The sequence below is a fragment of the Prosopis cineraria genome, unplaced genomic scaffold, assembly GCF_029017545.1.
Source record: "Prosopis cineraria cultivar Desert tree isolate PC_DT_omini unplaced genomic scaffold, ASM2901754v1 PC11, whole genome shotgun sequence".
NCBI lineage: Eukaryota > Viridiplantae > Streptophyta > Magnoliopsida > Fabales > Fabaceae > Prosopis > Prosopis cineraria.
The window spans coordinates 6,914,545-6,940,208 of NW_026555342.1; the positions used below are offsets into that span (position 1 = coordinate 6,914,545).

The 25,664-nt window shown below is 30.9% G+C and overlaps 1 protein-coding gene across 4 annotated transcripts; it reads left to right on the forward strand.

The window, feature by feature from the left end:
• Positions 1-11,560: 11,560 nt before the first annotated feature.
• On the forward strand, positions 11,561-15,853 carry LOC129285157 (U3 snoRNP-associated protein-like EMB2271). 4 transcript variants are annotated; one of them, XM_054920726.1, is made up of 7 exons: positions 11,562-12,132; positions 12,417-12,759; positions 13,250-13,474; positions 13,865-14,084; positions 14,540-14,718; positions 14,953-15,018; positions 15,469-15,853. In XM_054920726.1, exons 1-7 carry the CDS (start codon positions 11,702-11,704, stop codon positions 15,544-15,546), a joined length of 1,542 nt encoding a protein of 513 aa, XP_054776701.1. In that variant the 5' UTR covers positions 11,562-11,701; the 3' UTR covers positions 15,547-15,853. The 4 variants fall into 4 exon arrangements, with proteins under 4 accessions (XP_054776702.1, XP_054776703.1, XP_054776701.1 ...); XM_054920725.1 differs by having other exon boundaries at positions 11,563-12,132; positions 13,865-14,093; XM_054920727.1 differs by lacking the exons at positions 14,953-15,018; positions 15,469-15,853 and adding an exon at positions 14,366-14,456 and having other exon boundaries at positions 11,561-12,132; positions 13,865-14,093; positions 14,540-14,678.
• Positions 15,854-25,664: the final 9,811 nt, after the last annotated feature.

The following is a 25,664-nucleotide window of genomic DNA, read 5'->3' on the forward strand; positions in this document are numbered from 1 at the left end:
GCATCTTAAGTTATAGAATTTGTGTATATAAACTGTACATTTTTAATTTGATGCTCATTGAGATGCTGGTTTACGCTACAAGCGATCTTGTGTTGGTGAATAATTGATTTAGTCATGTGAAGAATTAGCCAAGTAGTTGGGAGTATTTGATGCTTCTGTTATTGTCCAGTTTGAGGACAACGAAGAAGTTGATGAGCTGGTCTTGGCCCAGCTTATTAAAGATAAGGCTAATTGAGTTCACTGAAGTTCTTGTCGATTCTACATCAGAGAGGCATATAACATGCCCTTTAAGTATTACCCGTGGTTTTGATCTGGGTTAGGTAAGGAGTAGCATATCGGTGTCCTGGCCCTGGGGATTGAACCAGGAATCACGCCCCTTGTAACATATTTCCTCCATCTCAAATTATAAAATAATTTTAAAAGAATTTCATTATTCTAAAATATAAGATAATTTGATAAAAAGAAGGTTTTATTAATGAGATATTTTTAATATTATCTTTTAAATGAAGAGAAAATTGAAATGATGTTTTAGGGTGATGATTAAATGTGTAGGGATATTTTTAAAAATTTATAGTTTTGTTTTGAAAAAATAAGTTAGCAAAGTGTTATTATTGTATTTTATAGTAATTTTATTTAAAATTGTTCTATATTTTAGGGCAGAGGGGATATATAGCAAATATTCCTTCTGGTTTTATTTTTGAGTTATTTATATCAATTTTATCAATATCAATACAATAAAAGTATAAGAAATAAAAGTAAGTGAAGTTTTAAATATTATTCATTTTGTCCCAAATTATAGAGTATTTTTGAAAGAATTTTTTATTTCAAAATATAAGACACTTTGAGTAAATTAAGATTTCATTAAATGCACCGTTTTTAATATTACACTTTCTCTCTTTATAATTAATTTTGGTTCATTCTCTTTTTAATGTATTAAATTATGGGTATTTTTAAAATTTTATATTTTTGTTTTGAAAAAATAAGGTTGTTAAATGTATTTAATGAGGCTTATTAGTATATAAGATTTTATTCAAAAGTGTCTTTTAATTTAAAATAGAGGGAATATTTTTATTTCTCTCTTTTACTTTTTAATGATAGTTTAAAAATTTTAATTTAAAACAAAATAATTTTATCAGCTACTTATAAAGTGAGTCAAATTGGCTGATTTAAAAAAAGTGAGCCAAAGTGTGCTTTTAAAAGGTATCTAATATATAAGATTGGAGGGAGTACTTGCTTGATACAAATCTCTTGTTAGTGATGATAGGTATATTGAATTGTATCTAGTGCCTGTTTGGATAGGCACTTTTAATCGATTATGTGTCAATAATCATGATTTTGGTAAAAAGAATCCAAACACCCATACTTTTCTATAATCAATTTTTCATCCTAAAACTCCGTTCTGTTCTAAGCAACTTGGTGCAGCTCATGATTTTCAATTTTATCTACTAGGCTCATTCACTATGTGCTAAAATTCTTACTTAAAATATACCCCGCGTGTCTCATGAAGGTGTCACGTATCTTATTCCTCTCCTCCCATCTCATGCTACTGTGAAATGAAGTCTCTCCTTATATTAACAGGAGCTCATAATATTATATTATAACATGACTATTAAGTACAATTTTATAATTAATCATATATATGTTAAATATTTTATAAATACTAACTGGATCACTGTTATACATATTTTATTTGTTAAATTGAATTTAACAAATACAATAATATTATATATAACTATATTAATATTTAAATCTTAAAAGACAATTGTCCTTTATTGTAATTTTAACACTTAAATTTTATTTTGACTGAATCATCCAAATATTTGAATTCTATCAAAATTAATTTTAAAAAAATAATATCCAAACATAATCACATTATAACATAATTAATTAAAATAAAAATCAATCATATTAATTAGTTTTTTCCTAATTAATTATATCCAATTGAAATTCAAACGACCCCCTACATCCCCTCCCGTGTGCTTTCAAGAAGTGTGCTATCCAATGGATGGCTGTGAGAGTTGCATCCAAAATGTAACTATTTCCAACTATCATATTGCTTTAGTGTGGATTTATTTTAAGGTAATCAAGCTTTCAAGCTTAAGCTCATATAAGCCATCGAGGCAAGACCCGCCCATTCACTAGCTCTATTTATTTGCCTCTGCTAAGCATGAAAGTAGAGGGCATTCAGTTCATTTTCGTATTTTCCTTAGTTTACTCTCGTCAATCGTTTCCAATTTTTTTCCCCCCGTTTTCGTTCTCACTCCCTTCATCTCCTTCTTTGCAATCGATCATGCGGCTTTCATTTGCAGTCCGCTTTGGGGAATTAACTATGTCAAAAATAAAGGTCTTAATTAAACTAAGGAAATTTCAAAGTGTTTGTCTGCCCATTTCTCCAGCATGAATGAAGGATTTCATAACATTTTCATCCCTTTTCACCCTCTCCATGCGTGAATTAGCTCAAATGAACTGAAATATTGAAGGTTATACGCGCGCGCGAGATTTAGACTACACCTTTGCGAGTAGTGTGCTTTTGATTTGCAAATATGCAAGATCTATTGAAACAACCTCCCATGTTCACAGGGGCAGAACCAGCCTTAACAGTTGGGGGGGGGGGCAATTTTTGAAAAGCAAAAAATATATTATTAATTTAAATTTAAATTTTATAATTTAAAGATATTAGATGACAAATTATATAAAATTATATGTACTTTTTAGAAAATTTTAGAAACATTTAAAATAATATCATATAATATACTCATGCTATCTCCGGTCCCTTACATTATAAAGTACCTTCCAAAAATAAAAACTGGTCTACATTATAAGATGCCCTATTAGGATAATAAATGATGCTCCATGTTTTTGTAAAATATTTTTAAAAATAAAAAATAGAATAATTTTTCTTAATTGAAAAAATGTTGAAAAGTATATATAAAGGGAAAAGGAAGTATATCTCTAAACCACAATATAAAATATTTTTCAAAAACCTTGCTTAGTTCAAAATATATGATATAGGTTAATTTTTTGAATTATTTTTTCAACCATACTTTTACATCATTTATTACTCTTTTTTTAAAAAATATGCATAGAAATTTTAATTATCATTGTTAAGACACTTATATAAAATATTTAATCGGAATATAGTTAAAAAGATATACAATATTTTAAGATATTAAGATTTTACCTAACTTTTTTGAGAACAGTGAAATATGTCATATATTATAGTCTAAAGAATATATATATATATATATATATATAAAATTCGTATATATATGAATGCATAATGTAAGACATTATTTTAATTGGGTGTTATTTTGGAGTGTGTGTGTGAGCCGTGTGTGGGAATGGAGGGGGCGGGGGCACACAAAGAAAGTCTACAGGGTTGGTCCCCCTTGCGGAACACCTGTAATTTCTTGTAGTTCAGCCCCTGCATGTTCATGTAATTTCTTGAGAAAATGGCTCTGAAAGCCTACCACCTCATTTTTGCTTTTTTGAAGAATGCATTTTAGATGGCACTCTCACAACCATCAGATGAATCTTGTAGCAGCTATCAGCGGAATGCATGAGTGGTACGGGAGGGGATCCAATTCCATATGGAATCACATAAGATTGAGCTTGACAGAAAAACTCTCACAAGCTATGTTTAGAGCTTGTTTTTTATAGCTTGGTTAGAATCTTAAATTTATTAAGATTAATTTACGCACTGATTTTATAAAATTCTTCTCTTTTATTTAACATAAATTTTTTGAAAGTCATCATTCAGCGTCAACCATTAAGAAAATAAGGGAGCTTATTATGAAAAATTGAATGGTCACTTTTAATTATGTTTTTAGAGAAGCAAACAAATGTATTGATTTGCTCGCACGAGAAACTTCACATGACAATTACGACCTCTCTATTTATAACGAACTGCCTATAGGATGTAGGAACACCTTAGACTTTGATATATCCTGATTTTTGTAACCCTTGCATGATTTCTTATTTAAAAAAAAAAAAAGCTTGTTTTCTGTATTCACATGCATGATTCTTGTATTAATCCTAAATATCCTTCTATACTTATAAGCCACCGATTCAGTGATGGACGGAGGACCTAAGCTCAGCAGGGGGAATATTTACTTTTTAATATTTATTATTATTATTACTACTATTATTATTTAAAAAGTAAATTTAAATGTTATATCAAGTAGCTTAAATTGTTATTAAAAATTATAATTTCCATTTAAAAGTTATAATATAAAATATTTCTACACTAAATTATTTTTATCAACTTTAGCCAACTACAAACAACTAACTAAATTATCATAAACTCAAACTTGCAATTTGAACAAACAAATTAAATTAAATAATTTTATAAAAAATAAAAGATAGAAAAAAGATGTCACTCAAGTCTCGACTATTTCATTCTCTTCATTTGCTTTAGTTTCAAATTTCGATCACCTCTCTCCTCTCCTTTATTGTCTTGTCCTTCCATGTGTTTTAATTTTTTTTTTAAAAAATTCACTCTTTATTTCACATCCCTCTTTCTCATCTCTTTCTTTCTCACGCAATCCCTCTCTCTTGCATTGTTCATCTTCTTCAAACATCATAATCTGAAACTAATGGCATCTCATTTCTTACATGAAAAATAGAATAGAATGAAATGAAATATATTGAAAAAAGAAAAGTAAAAATAAGATGATTAAAGAGGATAAATGAGCACATTCATAAAAGAGAAGGGTAATTTAGTTCATGGAATTGAAAATCATAATTCATAAAATTTTTGGAGGATGTGATGAGTCCTATTTATATAATATATATTAGTAAATTTTATCATATTTATTATAAAAAAAGTGATTTAATTTATTTTTACTTTTCTATTTTTAATCTATTTCATTTTATTTTGTTTTAGTAAACAAACGTGAGTGGAATCTATTATTGAAGTATAAAGCTTTTGAAAGAGTCTTTAATGCTTCATATGTTAGCTCCCATTCTTGAATATACTTTCTCTTTTATGTGTTTCTTCAAATTTTTTATTACAGTGGGTTTAAACTTGTAGAGACCGGGGGGAACTAGACATTCAGAGCTTTCCAACCATCAATAGTTGACTAATTTGGATTTAAACAAAAGAGTTATGACTATTAGAAATAGACTGATGTTGTCTTGAATGCTTATACTAGAATGATATTGTTTATAGTGATATAGCTCTTCTTATTTCCTTATCTTCTTCGCTTATACCTATATAAGTTTCTTATACTAGTACAAAGCTTCCTTATACCCATACAAAACTTCTTTATTCTAATATAGTGGCCTTTGTTCCTTTAAGCTTCACTTTGCATCTCTATTATGGAATAGCTACCTTTATTTAGGTATAACTAGCTCTCTTATTTAGGTATAGCTATATTTATTCAGGAATGACTATCTTTATTTGAGTATAACCTTGCTCATTCGAGTATAAACTTCCTTTATTAGGGTATAAACATCTCTGTTTTCAAATAGTGCCTTTCAAATCACCATCTTTTTTTCGATACAATTCTTTTATACCCAAACAACATCTTAGCACATATTCTTAGATCATTCTTAACTATATTGGTATAGTGCTACTTATTTCAATATAAACATTAATTTTTGTGCTTTGTTTTTCATTTCCTTTGCTTTGCAATTTGAATCTCATTCGTTACACAATTTTTCCATATTCCAAGTGTTGTGTTCACATTCTTATCTATCTAGAAACTTTTTAAGCATAATATTGGGTAGGATTAAACACTTAACAAGTCATTCTTAAATTTACTCTGTTTATCCTTATTTTTTATTCTTAAAATAGTAGATCTTAAGCTCGGGGAGCTTAAAGGGGGTTTAATTATTGCCTTTGTAAGGGGAATTGATTCAGATTCCCTATTTGTTTTGGAATTTTAAGTATATGAACAAGATAATGAACATACAAAATCATTGCCATTGCAAAGTTGTGTACAGCTTCTAATGAATACATAAACTCATGTACATCAAATGGAAAAAGATCAAGATAGCAATAATACTATCATGACAAATTTAAACCTCCTTTTAAAATTTTGAAGTTCAATTTCATTCTTTGTAAATCTTCCCTTCAACTTCTTTAAATATGCTTGCATGTCAATAATCTCTTCATAAAATCTCTGATCATTGTTTCTTCTCCTAATTAGTACATTCTCATCATAAAATTCGTCTATATCAAAGCCCTTTAATCACAACCTCCTCCCTCTCCTATATAAGTCATCGTCCTGCTAGGTGAAGAACCAACAACCACCACCATGTTGAATTAAGCTTCAACATTAGAATTTTGTTGACTAGATTAAAGGGGGGAGAATAAATTAATTTCAAAACCTTATAACTGGTAATACCTCTGGCAACTATAGAATTTTCTACCTTATTTACCTTTAGTATTTGTCGTCCATCTAGGTTCCACCAAGCCATAATGGTAGTACCTTGTAAAGTTTCATATCCCCCCTTGTGTTGACCTTATCTAGTGATCGCAACCCTCCTCCTCCTACTTCCAGCAATAGACAATGAAGATGATGCCATGCTAGTACCTAATGAATATGAAGACCCTATTTATTGCTAGTACCCATGCTTTTGCTATAGTTGGTCTACCCTTTATTACTTGCAAAAGGTCAAATTTAATATGGAAGAAGACAAGCTACATGAACACATTAGCAAATATTTAAATTGTTAGCTTACGTGTGCACTTTCACAGTCAACATTCACCAACTTAAATGGATATGTGATAGTTGCACTCATTAATTTAACGATTAAGGTACCTTTGCACCCCTCTCTACTTTATAATATTGGGTTTTCCTAGTCGATTACTTTTTGTGTTGATTTTTTGTTTAACTCTAGAAAATAACCATTTTTATTAGTAATGTCATTTAAAGTTTACATGGAAGAGTGAACTCTTATTTAGGTGAAAAAATTTAGGTGACTTGAGTCCTTAGACTTTTTATGATCAATGCTTCAATCTCAAAGTGTAAAGTCTTCCTTACTAATCTCCACATTAATCTAGAATTTAAGTAATTAAGGGACTAATCTAAAAGTTTTCCTCAATCTTGTCCTAATGAGCTAACTCCTATAATATTAAAAAAAAGTTTGAGTATAACCACACAGTAATTAAGGTATATCAAACTTATACTAATACATGTTAATTAATTTTAAATGTAAGTGGCCATTTATCATCTCACTCATGTCATCCACATTCAAGTCCCATTTTCACAAATTACAATATCATTTTTTCAAATTCACAATATTCATTTTCATAATTTGCAATATCATTTTTCACAATAATGACATTAAATAGATATTATCACATGTTTTCAAAATAAGGGACATAATATAAACAACCATGTGCCATATTATCACAATATACATGATTACACCTCCCTTATATCATCTTTACACCTCTGACATGAAACCCTTAGCTATTATCCTAACTAAGTTGCTTAATTTACTTGTGGGTCATAGTTTCCCTCAAATCTTATACTGTGGGGTGTTGTTCTCCTTAAACTAGCTTCCTCATCTAACAAGTAAAAACTAGAGTAAGTTCAAGTCCCTTATTACATAATGGGACAGTCCCTCATCGAATAAGTGAAACAATATAAATAATAATATACAGGCAAACCATCAAGTTTTAATGGTAACCTTATCACATGAATTTCAACTTACTACTCTTCTTCTTAGGCAAACTCTCGTTTCACATGGTCATGCGATACATAAATGCAAAATCACATAGCATGCAAAATTCTCAATATACATGCATGCTTGTTATCATTATTGTACTCATAACATATATAGTCATCACACAAATATATAACAACACGTCATTGAACTCCTCACTACAGATGTTCATTAAACTTCATAAAACATCATATAATTGAAATTCACTTTACAAAAATTCATGAAACTCCACATCATACATTTTCATTGAACTCCACATCACAAGTGTTTATTTCAAAACTTCCTCTTGTTGTTAAAGGGAGATTACAATCTCATATGCCACACTTACATTTTCGAGAATTTCACATGTTTCGGTTATAGTATATAAATCAAGAAATTGATTAACACATAAAAGCACAAGAAAGATTTTTCCCTGATTATCTTAAACCTTTGAGAGGTCAAATGTTTAACCTCTTAAATACACACTTTCAAAGCTAATTCAAGATTGAATGTTGCCAGTAAGTGATTAGTTTATAATTAATCACATTAACTATTATTAATATCCTTTCTAGGAAAATTTTCAATATCTAAATTAACATTTCCAACTCTCACAACTCAATCTCCTCATATACAAGAGTACCTATAAGGTTTGTTAAATTCATTTAACTTACATTGACTTTATTTAACTCACAACCAATCATTAATGACATTTTCAACTCCTCTAACAACCTTCATTAATGTCATTTTTGGATATTAATAGTTCCTAACAACAAAAAATGAATAAAGTCATTAATGCTATGTTTAAATAACCTAAATAACTCTCATTAACTCTATTTAAGTTGATAGGTTTGGATTCATAGCTTTAATGAACTGAAAATCATTTTTCTTAAACAAACCCAAACTCCTAAACTCAAGATAATGCAAGAAGAAGGAGAATAAATACTTTGGAAACTTACCTTTAGTATTTAGAAATTTCAAAACACTCTTAATGCTTCTAAATCCCAAGCCCTAGCAGAACTCCTCAAGTTTTCTTCATTTATCTTTTGTTTTTTTTTTCTATTTTTTACATTTGACATAGCTCTATTTTTATAGAATCGTGACCTGTGATACGTGATGTAGAGAAGGGACATTTGTGCTTTGATGATTTATGCATCGTGGCATGTCATGTACACCTCGTGACATGTGACACAAAACCACTTTCCTTTATTTTTCTCACTTTTTAACATTTGGGTGGCCTAACTTCTCTCCGGATTCAATATTAGAGTTGAAATCACAACCCAAAACATCTGTTAGCTCTCTGTAACCACACATCACATTAATATTCTTAATTAACCCCATTTAATTCAGCTAATTTGGGTTAAATTTCTAGAATGTTACACAAAGAACATTTAAAGAAATACTTACAAAACGTCTATCAACAACGTCTTTACATTGACAACGAGATTTCATCCCATGACTTATGAATTATTAACGAAATGCTTACCAATTAGATTAACCTTGTTAGTTAGAAGGCTGCATTTTGTCTTATATCTTGTAAAATTCATCATGATTAGTATTCATCTACAATTTGAATGAATGACAGTTTTTTTTTTAATTTAATTCTTACACATTAAGAGTTCAAGTGGAACCTATAACAAAAATTAAAAGTATAAGTGTGGGACCCATAATAAAATATGCTTGTAGATACGAGACTTATAATGAAAATAACATTTATGAAATATAATATTTTTTTTGGTAAATATAGGAGACTTATCATTTGTTACTTGTATTTTATATATGCATAAGATAATTAATTTCATGTGACATATAAATTTAAATAATAAATTATCAAATAGAATGTTCTATTATTTAAATCAATTAACTTATTCACTCTACTTTTATATATAAGCAAATTTTAATCAAATCACTTTGCTGAAAAAAAAAAATCAATTCACATGGTTTAAAAGAATTGGTTAATGGTTAATACTAATAATTATGTTTGAAATTAAAAAGTTTAGATAAAAATATACTATGATTAATATTTTAGTTTTCCCTAATTTAATGATACTATCATTTGATGAAGAGTAATTAAGAAAATATTTCATAAATACTTTTTAAAAAGTATTGTTTTTCTTATAAAAAATAACACCAAACCATATGAAAATTTTGCTTATATTTAAACATGGAAGAAATATATAATAAAATTTGTCAATGGATTATAATAGGATTACAATAATTTTGTGAGATAAATTGGATTTGGATTCAATGAATGGAACAAATCCTCTCACTTAATGAGCGTCACACATGACGTGATAATAACTGGTCAACTTAATTAAACTATTATAAGATATTTTGTTATACAACACTTAAAAAATTACCAAATCTTAAATTTTTAAAAGGGACATTGAACGTGATAAGTGTTTTAATTATGATAGTTATTTTAAAATTTTAAAGAAAAATATATTTGATAATTTTCAAGCATTAATATAATTTAACAGATATAATTGATATATTCATTGAATAAGTAAATTTCACTAAATTCAAATTCAAGCTAAATCACTACAATTTTATAGTGATCTATTTAGAATAAGTTGGTGTTCATATATTTAATATCCATGAGGTAACTAATTTTAAAATAAAGTACGTTGTTTATTTTTAAAAAATAATAAAATTTTTAATCCCTCAAATTTACTTAGTTATTGATTTAGTTTCTCAAGTTTAATTTTTATTAATTTAATTCCTCATGTCTTCTTAAATTATCACTTTAATCTTTTAAGTTTTGAAGCACTAATCAACCTTTAAATTAATCTAATGTATAAAGTATGTTGATGGCTAAATGAAAATAAATCTATTTTTAAGTTAGATTGATTTTATCATTTATTTATGTGGTTGCCACCTCAATTCTTTTTTTTATCTTTGCTAGTAAATTTTAATGGTATGCCCCCTTTTCAAATAATAAAATTAAAAGATCAAATTATTGTTAATGTAAAATTAAAGGAGTAATGTTTTATCATCCCTTTTTAAATACACATCAGGTAACAAATTATAAAGTAAAGTGAATTATCATCTATAATTGAATGGTAGTATTTTAACATATTTTTTTTATCACGTGTGCTCTAATTTAGTTTTTAATTTTAAAATTTTAATAACAAAGTGCAAAGGTCATAAATTTTATTTATGAAATATGTCGTTTAAGTTTTTAATATACACAAAATGATAGGTTATAAAATAGAATAAGTTGTCAATAAGGTAAAAAATTTTATAACACAAAAAACTATGTGATTGTAAAAAATATTTTTAGAAGAGCTATTTTAAATTGTGTTGAACAATATTCAAATTTAACTTAGTTAAATAGTCATATAAAAATTATGTTATTTAAATTTTTTATATTAATGAGATAAAAAACCCTTATATTTACAGGTAATAACTTTTTAAAATAGAATATATTTTAAAATTTTAATTTATGTGGGGATCACATATAAAAGATTCTTTATATTTTTTATATGCACATGATATCATATTTTAAAATAATTGATGTAAGAATAAAACAAATTATTATCTATATTTTTTTATTGTTCATAAGTATTCTTCCATTAAAAGTCATTATATTTAAAATATAGTTGTTTATTAAATATAAGTATCTTTTTTAACGAGGATTGATTTTTATCCTCTTGTATATTTCTATTTTCTAATAAAAAATATGTTAGGAAAATAAAAGTTCACAGTTATTTTTCATTGTTAATTATTTATTTATCATAAAAGCTATGAGCGTCAAGAATATGGTTATTTTTCATTGATTCAATAAACTCATTAATTTTTGTCATAAAAGTATATGGTTATTTTTCATTGTTAATTATTTTTTCCTTTAATATTTTTTCCTGTCATAAAGTCTAATTCATATAAAAACATGCTATAAACGTTGCCGCTCATGTTCTTGCCGAGCGCCTCCGGTACTCTGTTCGTAACTGTAAACCTCGGAAACTCAAGGCTTAAACCCTAGCTGTCTTCTGCGTAAACCCCAATCTCTTATCTCTCCGTCGAGTAACTGACCTTTAAACATTCCATTATGGGGAGCAAGAATCTTAAGAAGAAAGGCGGAAGGAAGGGTAAAAATTTCTCATCCAATCATGATCCTTTCTTTGGCGACGAGCCGAGAAAGCGACGGAAAGTTGATGACCAAGTGGATGACGGTGAGATAGAAAGTGACGAAGAGGAAGATGACTTCTTTGGCGGCGGTGCTGATGGGGAAGAGGAAGCTCATGGGGCTGAGATGGAAGAAGAAACTGAGGCTGAGGCAAGGAAGAGAATTGCGGTGGATTATTTGAAAATGTATCGAAATATTGCTCGGAAAGAGAAGGAAGAAAGGGAAGAAGATAGAGAAGAGAGTGATGATGATGATGATGAAAAGGAAGGCGAAAAAGACTCCCTCATAGCCCAGAAGTTGATACAGGAGCAGCAAGAAGAGAGTGGGCGGGTTCGGAGAGCATTAGCATCCAGGTGAGGCTCTATTATCAGATTACAATGCAGTGCAGCAATGCTTCTTGTTGAGGATTAAATTCGTCATATCTTGATTTCTGCAATTCTTAATTTGTTTTTTTTTTTATGGGGGAGGGAGTTTAAATAGAGTTCTTTGCCCACTGTTGCTGGTCATAGAATCTTCTTTTGTTGCTATAAGACTTAAAATTTATTGTTCTGAACCTGAGGTGGGTCCAAAACGTGATGGTAAAGAGAAATAGAAACTTGCTAATACGATGCTTACATGTACCGTGAATGTAATATAGGGTGAAACAAAAAGGAACGAGTGGAGAATTTCGCCTGTTAGTGAAGCATAGACAGTCTGTTACTGCTGTGGCTCTAGCAGAGGATGACATGAAAGGCTTTTCAGCTTCAAAGGATGGGACTATTATGCACTGGGATCTAAATAGCGGGAAAAGCGAAAAGTATCAATGGCCTAGTGATGAAGTAATGAGGTCTCATGGGATGAAAGAACCACAAGGTCGGGCTCGAAACCACAGTAAACATGTGTTAGCATTGGCTGTGAGCTCTGATAGTCGGTATTTGGCAACTGGAGGCCTTGACCGCCATGTTCATCTATGGGATACACGTACAAGGGAGCATGTTCAGGTTGCACTTTGTTCTTTCTAGATTACAATGTGATCATTGTCTACTTGTCTAGGTTTAAGAAGAAGAAAAAAACCAGCCGTGGAATTGTCTACAATTGGAGAAAGTAACTGACTTTTTTATAATATATGAATGTTTGGACAATCATTACAGCTCCTTCTGCAATGAAAGTAGTTCTTTATTGTTTACGTGGCTTGTTTAAATGGTCAAGATCAAGGGAAGTTTCAAATTTGTAATTTGCTGCTTGTCTTGTAATGTAGGCTTTAAGTAAAATCACATCTCATTCTAAAATGATTTGTATTGCTCAACAAAAAAACTTAGAAAATATATCATGAATTTTATGCAGTGCATGTTCAGCATTATTTCCTATTTTAGCTCCTTGCTTCACTAGGACATGCACTTTTAGCGTTGGGCATTTTAGGGTTTTAGTGCTTTTCACTTTTGACTACCATTGTTAATGTCTATTCTTAGCTCTTAATTATGTCTTTTACAGGCTTTTCAAGGTCATAAGGGCCCAGTTTCGTGTCTAACTTTTAGGCAAGGAACTTCAGAACTTTTTTCTGGTTCATTTGATCGAATGGTTAAGATTTGGAATGCTGAAGACAGAACTTATATGAATACTTTATTTGGCCACCAAAGTGAAGTATTGAGTATTGATTGCTTACGAAAAGAAAGGGTACTATCAGCTGGACGTGATCGTAGCATGCAGTTGTTTAAGGTAACCTGGTATTATTTAATGCACATCTTGTGTCACATTGCATATTGAACTTAAAATTAGGTATTCAAATTTGCCTTTGAGCTTTTACAGGATTGCCCTGGAGACTGTACATTCTGTTTCTTTTCCATTTTTGCTACTTTAATCAAAGCCTCTATCCTGAAAAAAGAAAAGCCAAGAGTGGAAAAGACATAAAACAAGTTTTAGAACATATTGGATGAGACATTTTCTTTGCATTTATAGTGGAATAATTTGGTGATGAATCATTTTTTTCGTTGCATATTTCTTACTTTCTCCTACAATGTCCTATCTTTACATGTGGAAATTATCTAGTGTACTGAGGTCCAGCTATATGATGCTTTCAACATTAGTTGTTTCTTCTTTTGAATATAGGTTCATGAAGAGTCACGATTAGTTTTTCGTGCTCCTGCATCGTCCTTGGAATCCTGTTGTTTTGTTAATAATGATGAATTCTTGTCTGGAATGGATGATGGAAGCATTGAGTTTTGGAGCGTAATGCGAAAGAAGCCTGTTTACATTGTGAGAAACGCTCATGCTGTACTGACAAAGGAGGTGGAATCTGAACTGAAGGATAATGAAAGAATCCCCAATGGTAACTTAGGTGTGATTCTTTTTCTATTTGCTTAACAAGTTAGTAATGCTTGTGTTTCAGATGGAGTCTAAAATGAGTTAACTGTTCATGGCATGTGAATCTGGCAGATTCCTATAGATTTTATATTATATATGCGCGCGCGCGCGCGCACACATTTCTTGGTGTCATTGTCACATAAAATACATATTGTTCTGTTTATTCTTCCTTTAAGTTGATTTATTGGAAGAATCTCTCTTTAATGTGTCTTTAAAGAGTTCCACTACCCTTTTCTTTTCCTGAAGATGTTATATCACTTCTTTCATGGATGATGGTCCCGTGTTCGTTGGCACAAAATGTTATCCATGATAGAGGATAGGACACACTTTCAGCTTTGTAAGTTGAACGTGAATTTGTAGTTGCCATGAAGTCTTCATTTAGTATATTAATAAAGTTATAGTATTATCTTCAATCTGCAGAAAACGGGCAATACAAACCTGAGAATCATCATTGTTCATCAGCTTCCTCATGGGTTGGCGCAGTCACTGTTTGCAGGAACAGTGACCTTGCTGCATCTGGTGCTGGTAATGGTTCTGTTCGATTTTGGGCAGTTGAAAGTGAGAGAAAGGATGTTATGCCTCTGTATGATGTACCATTGGTAAGAAAAAGGAATAGCAACACAACTGTTGCCTCTCTCTCTTAACTATATTTTATTAAGATGTTTGTTAGGTCTGACTTGTAAATTTAATGGTAAATATATTGGCCATACACATGAACATTGTCAGAACAATGGAGGATAAAATTGTGATAATATTCTCACCAATATTTGTGACAAGTTTGATATGCAATTGTAAAAACTTTATTGATTTTATTATACCTTCTTGCAATGCAGGTCGGATTTGTGAATTCCTTGGCTTTTGCAAAATCAGCAGAGTTCCTGGCTGCTGGAGTTGGACAGGTGAAGTTTTGCTCAAATTTGGATAATATGCTTGCTTATTCAATAAGCTGATATAATTTTTTTAAGCCCTTGGAATGTATTTTGGTTACTGCAAAATATTATCTTGAGTTAGGATTTTTCTTCTCTGGGGCCAACTATTTTCACTTAGGTTTAGTGCTTAAAATGAAGATAACTGACACGCTGCTACTGTCTGATTGAGGAAGGCTTCTCTTATGTCAACTTTAACTCCTGTAACATTTCCAATTCGACACATAACTGGATAAGAATTTACATTTATTCTAATCTGGTTCGTCTATCTATGAGATATGAATCCTATGGATTTATCTTCAGTGAATAGTCTCTTTCTGCTTTATGCTGTGTAGATCTCTTTATATTCAGACCTCTTACGTTTTTAACTATATTGCAGTGATCTAATCTCCTAGAATTATGAGATCTGCCTCTTGCTTACAGGAACCTCGTCTGGGAAAGTGGGGTCGAATCCCAGAAGCTCGAAATGGTATTTTCATTCATCCCCTGAAGTTAACATAAGGCAATGAGGACTATGGTCTGTACCCCTCACAATTTTGACTTCTGAAGAAATGCTACATTGATCTCAAGGATATGTCGCTGATCCTAATTACGTTATTTATCTTACCTATCTCTAAGCTGTGGTGGAGGGAAAAGCATCCAAGTTTTTCGAGTATTCATATCTATTTATTATTACTTAAATTGTATTTGGCCAAATGCATATAGCTAACATTTCAATTCGTGGGATGAAGGATCATAAAATTGGAGCTTTAAGCACTGTTTAGTTGTTGGAAAGAAATGAAATGAAATGGGTTGATAGAGAATAAAATGGACTAAAATTAGAATGATCATGTATGGGAGAGCACTAGAATGACGGACATGTGGGCATGGGGATTGACATAAATAATATTATCAACTGGATTATCACTGTTCAAGGGATGATTGCAACTGGAACAGATTATTCTCATGATTATGATCAACCAAACATAATTATAGTAAAATAAAATAAAGCATGCTTATATTAGGCTGGTGATCACTAATTATTCCTAGAATTTCTAAGAAATTGAAGCCAGCACATGGTAAAATTACTTCTTTAGAGATCTTAGTTAAAATCAAGAGTCAAAGAATTGGATGGACTAATAAGATTCCAGAGTTAATAGTTAATGGTTGATTCGGTTATAATTAGTCCCAAAGCTAATCTAAACATTGCCAACGGTTATGATGATTTTTCTGATCAAACTAACATGATAAAGTTTATTATGTTCAAACCATGCTACTTGATGTTCTGGAACATGAGTAATAAATTTAACAAGCCAGAGATAGGTAATCTAGATCAAGTGAAGAGTTTTCTGCACTGTGTTATATCTATTGATTTACAAGGATTGATTTAACAATGGAACATCTTGTATCATAATTTTTTATAATGTAAGACGTCCCATGGTTTTCAGAAAGACCAAGATCTTGTTAATGGGATCCCTATAACTCAAGTTACGAATTTTTCAAGTTAGAGCATAAAATTTGAATCCCATGCATAGCCAAGATAAGAGAGTCTTAAAGATTCAATAAACTGTGTCAAATGGGAAATCTAAAGTTATGTTTCACATTTTTCTCATATAGCTAAAGTCATAAGGTTTCCAAAGAACATAAGATCGTGTCAATTTGAATTCTATATCTCATAGTTATGATTTGGGAAAGATAGGACATAGAAATTTGGATTTAGTATGATTTAAAACATAACATTGTTGGAGATTCATTAAACTGTATTAAATGGAGAAGCAAATGTTATGTGGAATATTTTTATTTTATAAAGGACACTACAGCTTTAAAATAAGTCCTAGATTACTTGATTTGGATAAGTATGATCCAAGACATGAATCTTCAAAGTTAATGTAACAATTCCGAAAAGTTCTAAAGGAGTAAAATGTACTATTTGGATTAATCAAAGTTTAGTTTAGAATTTTTTTTAGGGAGAATCGCACTAAGGGCCTTTAAAAGCAAGAATTTTACAGATAAGGTTTAATAAAATATGAAATTATTCTGAAGGCCCAAAGACCTCATTTGCAATTGTTTTTTTTTGGTAAAATAACTAATTTGTCCTTCCTATAACCAGCTGCTGAATGACAAATTTATTCTTTTTCCTCTCTTCTTCCTCCATCTTCCTTCTCTCTCTTCCTCTTTCAACATTGATGCAATAATCAAATTCATCTTCCTCTCCATCATGCTTCTCTATTCCCTCTCTTTTTCTTCCTCCCTTTTCCTTCTTTCTCCCATTTGAAGTATTTTCATTCAACAGATATGTGTGGGCAATCCACTTTTATCCAGATGACTATGGAGAAGATGATCAAGTGTTCGGCTGATTACATTCCTCTCATGCCAACTAAATTCTTCGAATAATCCACCATAGTGTGGAAAGAATGGATTAAGCCATTGCATCTTCCATCACGGAAGTAACTTTTTTACTGCTCTTAAGCTTGTCTTTTAGCTTACCTCATCCATTCATCTTAGTTAGAGTCTTAGAAGTTTTAGTTGATCCATTATTAATTTTATTTTGTCAAAAGAGGACATAAAGAGAGTTTGAGTCATATCAGTTTTATCTAGTTATAATGTACGTGTTCATGTTCATTTAATAAAAACAAGTTGTTATTTATGGACTTTTTGTTGTTTCTGATACAGATTTTTCTACAGCAAATATACATGTTTTGGTGTAAATTTTATTTATGAAATTTATGTTGTTATTTATAGAGTTTACATTGTGAAAACTTTGCATTAACTTGTGTAGATATTTATGTGTATCATATTGACAAACCTTGTGTTTTAAATATATGGACATTGTGTTGTTAGCAAATTAATACTCTCATGTTATATACGAATTTTCTATTGTTTATAAACTTGAGAAACTTTTATGTTTAGTTTAATCACACAAACCATGTAAAATAGATGGACATTGTATTGTTAATAAATAGACCTTGTCATGTTATATACAAACTTTTTATTGTTTATAAACTTAAGAAACTTTTTGTTAAGCCTACTCAACTAATAAACTGGACACACATAAACTTTCAATTAAGAATATATGAAGATTGTGTTGTGCATAGTAGATATTGTGTTGTATATTATTTGCCTAACTTATTTATTATGTTAAGCCTAGCCTATTGATAAATTAGACACATATGAACTTTCAATTGAGAATTTATGAACATTGTATTATGCATTATGGATATTATATTGTACATTATATGCATAACTTGTATATTTTGTTAAGCCTAGTCTATCGATAAACTAAACACACATGGACTTTCATTTGAGAAAATATGAAAATTGTGTTGTGCATAGTAGATAGTGTTTTGTCTGCTTAACTTGTACACTTTGTTAAACCTAACCTATTGATAAATTAAACACACATGGACTTTCAATTGAGAATATATGAATGTTGTGTTGTGCATAGTGAATATTATGTTATACATTATCTGTTTAACTTATACATTTTGTTAAACCTAGCCTATTGATAAACTAGACACACATAGACTTTCAATTAAAAATATATGAATATTGCGTTGTGCATAGTGGATATTAGGTTATACATTATTTATCTAACTTGTACATTGTATTAAGCTTACTGATAAACTAGACACGCATGGACTTTCAGTTGAGCATATATGAATATTATGTTTTGTACAATGGACATTGAGTTGCACATCATTGCTCAGGTTGTGTTTTCCAATCATGAGGGCAAAATCATACTTTTGATCTCAAGAAAAATTGCAATAATGGCCTTTAGGCTTGCAGTGTAACATTAGAATCTTTTAGGCTCAAAGTGAAATAATTTGTCTTTTTAAGGCCCTCAATGTGATTCCCCCTTTTTTCTATGTAAAGGCCTTGTTTAGCTTTTAATAGAGATAAGAATAAGCTCTATAACATTCTAAAAATTTACCTCCTGTTTAATTAGACTAATTGAGGGTAATTAAGATAATTAATGTGGTGTATGGTATATAGAGCTAAAGAATGTTTTAGGTTATATTTTCAGCCTTAGGATTAGGTTTGGAGCAGAGTTCGGACGCTCGAACCTTAAAAAGGGAGAAAAATAAGGGAAAGTGATTTTGTGGCACATGCCACAATGTGTGCAGGGGATGCCATGGTGCACGAGTCATTAAAACGTGAAAGCCATCTCTCTATGCCATGTAATGTCAGCCTTAACATTATCAGGACAACACTCACACATCATTGTGATAACTCAAATTAAATAAAATCTTCTGAAGAAGTTATCACAACTCAAGGGTTTAAAGATAATGGTTTAAAAACATTGGAATCCTAAGAAAATCCTTTTTAAAATGTCGTTTAAGCTCAAACCATGGTTAAAAATAAATTAAGAGCAAATATGGAAGCATGAAAATCAATTCACATCAAAATAGACTAAAATAAGTCATTTTGCCGTTATTTGGTTCGTCTGCCATGACGGATGGCACAAAGGGATGAATTCCCCGAGGGCCTCTTGAGCTGCGGTGCAACAATCATGCACTGCTATGCATACTTGCTGTTATGGCTTTTCTCTAAACTTTTAGAGCGCGTCGTTTTGCCATCTGACATCCGATTTGAGCGGTTTAAGTACCCACATAAAGCTCTTCGAGCTCTCTAGCTCATGGTACTAGTCTCACATTCAAACAATCACCTATTTAAAAGATGGACACTCGAACTCAAAATGGTTTGTTTTCACAACAAAATACATACTATGGTGTCTAACTCACAATACACAATGCCATTAGCCTCAGAGACACCTTAACCACCTCAAATGGATCACACACTACATAAAAATCTATTCATATCACACAATTAAGAAATCACGCTTAAAATAACCACTAAACCCTCATTGGACAATAACATAATGGGGTGGATAAAATTCAACACACAAATTAATTGATCATTTTGGCACTCAAAACACTTGACATATATCACATGTAAGCAACTTGGCCAAGCACACACCTAATCCATAACATCATTCTTGGGCCAAGATATACATACTTATCACAAGATTCACACAAGTAAAATCCAAATAATGTCATGTTCCTAAATTGGCAATATTTAGTGACAATATTCATTACAAAACCAAAAAGGAGAAAGGAAAGAGCTATACTACAACGCTCTTCACTCTTCAAATGCTTCTTCCTTTCCCTCACCCCTACTAGAGACCTCACATGTAAAATATAACCACGAGGTAGAGATAAACATCTTAGTAATCAATATAGTTCATCAAATGTTTATTACCACAAATAACCGTAAAAAAGTATCAGAACCATAGTAATAACAAGCATACCATAATTATGAAATAAGTGTATCTTTTGTCAATAAAACACATAGTTTTACACTAGCATAATCGTTTAACCACCGAACCTTCAATGCTCCTAGACATAAAACCATAGGCTCTCTTGGATCAACCATTTGTTGATTCGAGTACACTTTTGATGGTAGAAATACTCGACAAAAGTAATATAATCTGCCTATGGAATATGGTTTTTCCCTCTTCACGCACTTGTGATAGAGGTTTCATTGACTCCTAACCGCACCCTAACGGGTATTGGAGAGTTGCTAGACTGCCTAAATGTCCCATGATAACAGTACCATATAATGCTGCACCGGATGTCCTATGGTGTCAGCCCGACCATATAGATTTTTCACTCACATATCTCCACATACACATATTCTCACATATCTCTAGTGAATTTGTCCTTTTATATCACTCTAGATTGGGTATGGTGCTAGACATTGCAATACCCTAATAGATTTGAAAATTATAAGAGTCCATGGTCCAAGATTGAGTAAGGCATATTTGGCCAGGTGTCTCTACATGATTAGTGAGCTTGGATTAGTCTATTCACATGGACTTAGTCTTATTTTATTATCAGCCCATAGTATATGGAGGAGATAAGTAGATGATGATCATGTATTAAATTGTATCATGAGATATGATATTGTGCTTATTATTTTTGTGGTGGTTTTCTAAATGTCCACTTGCATGCCTTTATTAATTTGACTTGCATATGCATTATTTAGAGCTTACCTTGATTATTAAATAGTTGTACTCACATTTATTTACCATTTTATAGGCACTAGCTCCGATAAGAAAAGGGAAAAGACGTCTAAGGTTTAGAAATCCATAATCCTATTATAGGCCTCTTACTTTCAATTCTTTATGTGTCAATTCAATTGTAGTGTAATTGCCAACTTAGGACAATTAATTTTGGTTACTTGTACCATTGTATGTTAATTATGATGATTTTTATGTATTTAGTTTCTTAGTCTTTTTGTAACATCCTGAATTTTAATTCTTAATTAATTAATTAGCAAGATAACTAGGTTTAATCTGTTAAATAGTTCAAGAGGATTAAAGAATCATTTTAGGCTCGGTAATGATCTTAAGATGTAGGTTTAAGGCCAAGTGAGGGCCATATAGGCTAAAAAAGGAGAGAAAATAAAGGTATGCAGTTCTATACCATACGCCACAGTGTGAACATGGTCTGTCGAAGCATAATGGATTGAAGTAGAGAGATGGAGCCTCTTTGTGCCACATGCCACTATGCAAGGCCAAATTTTTAGATAAATTGATAACGAATCAAACAGAAAACTAAAAGGAAAAAGGGAGAAAATGAAGAGTAAGAGGCATTTCTCTACTAAGGCTTACTAAATTTGAGGTTTAGGAGTATTTTAGAGCTAGAGAACACCTAAGATAAGTGTCTTACACTCCTTTCCTCCTTTTCTCTTCTATTTTTATGAGAATTTAAGTTAGGTTTTGAATGAAAATGATGATTTTCATTCTGTATAAGCTATAGGTCTGAACCCATTGACTAAAATAGAAATAATGAGAGTTGTTTAAAGTATTTAAATCTAGTATTAATGGTTTTAAAGTTTGTTAGTTGGTGAATGACATCAAATCCAAAAATGACATTAACAAATGTAATTGGATGAGTTGAAATGCCATTAATAGAGGTTTAATGACTTATTAATGATAATGTGAGCTAAAGAAACTTGGTGGACCCAATTGGTATTGTTAGGAGTGAATTTGTAATTTTTGGTAAAAGAAGATTGTTAAGTTAAAGAGGTAGAAATTATTCGAATAAGGGTATTAATGATTATACTTGTGATTGGATTGTAGATTAACCTACTTGGCACCATCTAAGCTTAAGGAAAGCTTTGAAAGTTGTGTATTGAAGGATAAACTTTTGACCTCTCAAAGGTTTGAAATAATCGAGGGAACCTTATTTTTAGTAGTTGTTTATTAATTAAGTTTTAAAGTGAAAATGTGATTATTTGCATGCATGATTGAAATTGTAAGACCATATGATGTTGTATGAAATCTTATTTGAATTCAAAGTGATTTTCAAATTTATACTATTTGCTAGAATGAGAGATGTGTGATGTGCAATGTGATGATAATGTGGTCGCATCGTTTGGGATTATGATTTGTATGGCTAAGTGAGTATGTGAGTCATGTTATAAAATTGAGAATTGAAATGAAGAGAGTTTGTGAAAATAAATATAATGCTCACTTGGGTAACGTGATATCGTAAAGCCTAACATGTTGATTTTAAGTAAATGAAATTGTGAAATAAGTAAGCATTGAATAGTGCATGAGCATTTGGCAAGAGTTCACCTAGAGAGAAGAGTAGATAAAATTTAAGTGGTAATTATGGTTGCCTTCCAGTGCACGAAGGCATAGCCTTGTTTTATTATTTTTCAAGGGACTATCATATAGTTTGTCGAGAGACTAGAACTTAGCTATCTCCACCTGTTTATCAAGAAGAATAGCTTAGGATATACAATACCCTAAAGATTTAAGAGTAGGGGAAGCTGTAGTCTTAGAGTGAGTATTGTGATCTTTAGCCGAGCCATACCTCACGATTAGTGAGTTTGGATAGTCTAGTCATATAGATGGAACCCTGATTAATATTATAGTCCACGGTTTGTCAGAGGAAATAAGGAGTGTATAAGGTGGAATTAATCATGCACATAGTTTATCCGACATGTTGCATGGTTGCTAAGTTTGTGGCACGTTGTGATAATGAATGCATCATTGTCACCTGGTTGTCTGTATTGTGGCAATGAGCAAGGAACTAATGATTTAGGTCATTGTCACATGCCTATGTGTTTTGTAGCAATGTATTATGTGTTTTGAGATGAAAAATGTGAAATTGAATTAAATTTTGAAATTATAACTTGTGTTATATGTAATTTGATATCTTTAAGTAATCAACTCACTTTTGTGTGTTTATATCAATTGATATATAACTACATAGGGTATGTGTATCTTGGTTACTAAATGGCTAGACTCACCCTTCTCTTTCTATATTTTATACACTCTAGCTCTAGTGCAAAAAAGGAAAAGACTTTTAAGACTTAGGAATTTAGGATACCTTCTAGATAGCCTTTTGACCTCATTTTATTTTGTATAATAGTTTAAATATTGTCAATTAGGATGTATATTATTTACACTTACACTACATTACTATTAATGAATTTGATATGTATTTTGGGCCCTGAAATATTGTGTGTAAGTTGTCAAGTATTAATAGGGCTAAAATACTAGTGCAAGTGTAAGGATATTGTTTTGATTATAATAGTGGATGTTGATTGTAAAATGCAATGCCAAGAACTCCCCTTTGCTATTTTTGATATTAAAGGGGTTGAGGAGTGAAATTTTGTTTGAATTGAAAGTATGTGCATGTGGTATGTTATATAGGTAGTCCTAAATTTATTAAGTATTATTTGGGTGTTAGGAATGGCTTTGGCACATATATAAGGTTTTGGACACCCTTAAGTTGTGAAAATTGTAAAAATGGTTGAAAATATATTTGAGTGTTCAACTTCCTTGTGTAACTTAATTTAGAAGTAAAACACACGTCATTAGCTAGTTTATGAAAAGAGTTTTTTATAGACACCTAGACTACCTCATTTGAATGTCGAATGAGAAAATTGGGCACATCAAAAGTTGCTCGAGTTTGTTATATAATGACAATAGAATTGTTGTCTGCAACATGCAACACACCATGGCACAGTATGGCACAAAGCAAAGCAAACACAGCTCATGTGCACAAGCAATAGTGCACTGCTCTATTTCTCACTCTTTGATATTTTTCAACTGGCTTGAATTTTTCACTCCTATGAGGTATCCTATACTTCCAAAACATTATTTAACTCTGATTTGAGATTTATTAAGTAATATTTTTAATGAAATTGATTTATAAAAACTTAGGATTTTATTTCTATAATTTATAAACTTGATAATCTAATATAGGTTAATATAAAGATTACCTTAGATTTAAGTCTTAAATGTGATTAGTTAAGAGAGATATTACACTACTGATGTGTTGAAGATATTGTTCGGGGCCTAAGTACTGGTGTAAGTAGGTTTAAAATTCGTTGATATTATTTTAGATGGTTGAAAAGTGGTTTATTATGAAGTTATGTTATTTTGACCACCCCTATGGCTTTTGCTAAAATTGGGGTTAAGGAGTAAAAGTACTGCTCTTGTGGTATGCATGTGTGTTGGTGCATTATACAGATAGTCCTGAGTCCAAGCTTAGTATGGCTTTTAGACACCTTAGAATGGTTTAAGTGTGATAAAGGAGTGAGTTTTGTTTCGAGTGTCTAACTTTTTATTATGATGAAATTTTGAAATAAAACTAGTGCTAGTAGCTAGTGCTTGTGATAAGCCTTTCTGTAAACATATAAATTACCTAAATTAGATGCCAGATGGAGGCCTATGGTGTGTCAAAATTTCACCCATGACACTGTGTTATGATAGCACTGATGCTATTAATCTTGTGTAGTTTGGTATAGGACAAAGCACATTTGGGGTTCGCTATGGCAAGAAGGTATATTGGCCGTGAAAAATGATGTTGTATGTTGAAAAATAACTTTTGAAATACAACCTTATTAGGATATTGATGAAGAAAAATTCTTATTTGTCCATCTGACTAACTTATCATTTCCTTTCCTTCTAATTGGCTTTTTCATTAGTTTGTTTTCTTCAAAAATTAAGCTATTCACCTTCTTTCTAGCTAGCACCATAACTTTTCTTACCCTTTTAGCCTTTTAATGTATCTTTCATGGTTAAAATACATGTTTTATATTTATTTTGAGCTCTTCCTTGATAAACCAACTCCTTAGGCTTTGTTCAAGATAAGTTATGTTTGGGCTCTTTCACTCCATTCTTATAATTTTACTTATATTTGACTTGCCTTCATACACTTATTGCGTGACTTGTAGCTTTAATCTCTACTTACTTATTACTTTTGCACCTTTCAACTGGCCACTTGTATGGACTCTAATTGTTTGCTTAACTTTCTTTTAACTTATGGGAATTACAATTGCTAAAAAGGACTTGACTTGAAATTTAATTGCTTAGAAGGCCTTGGGAATGATTTTAAAATGAGGTTCTTCAGTGTCATTAATTGATTAAGGTTGAATGATATAAATGCTCTAAATGATTAAAAAAAAAGGAAATATTGAACAAAGTCCTTCGCTATCAATAATCTTACTGTCAATACACCACACAAGGTCCTTTAAAGTCAATATGCCAAATAAGGTCTTTCAATATCAACATGCATACACCTCATTAGTACCTATGGAAGTTGCTTGCATATAACAAA

Bases quoted from the DNA above. Each gene is read 5' to 3' on its own strand.
- LOC129285157 (XM_054920725.1), top strand. From the start codon at position 11,702: ATGGGGAGCAAGAATCTTAAGAAGAAAGGCGGAAGGAAGGGTAAAAAT. The intron at 12,133-12,416 runs GTGAGGCTCTAT...AATGTAATATAG, and splicing joins CGGAGAGCATTAGCATCCAG to GGTGAAACAAAAAGGAACGA. The intron at 14,719-14,952 runs GTAAGAAAAAGG...CTTGCAATGCAG, and splicing joins CTCTGTATGATGTACCATTG to GTCGGATTTGTGAATTCCTT.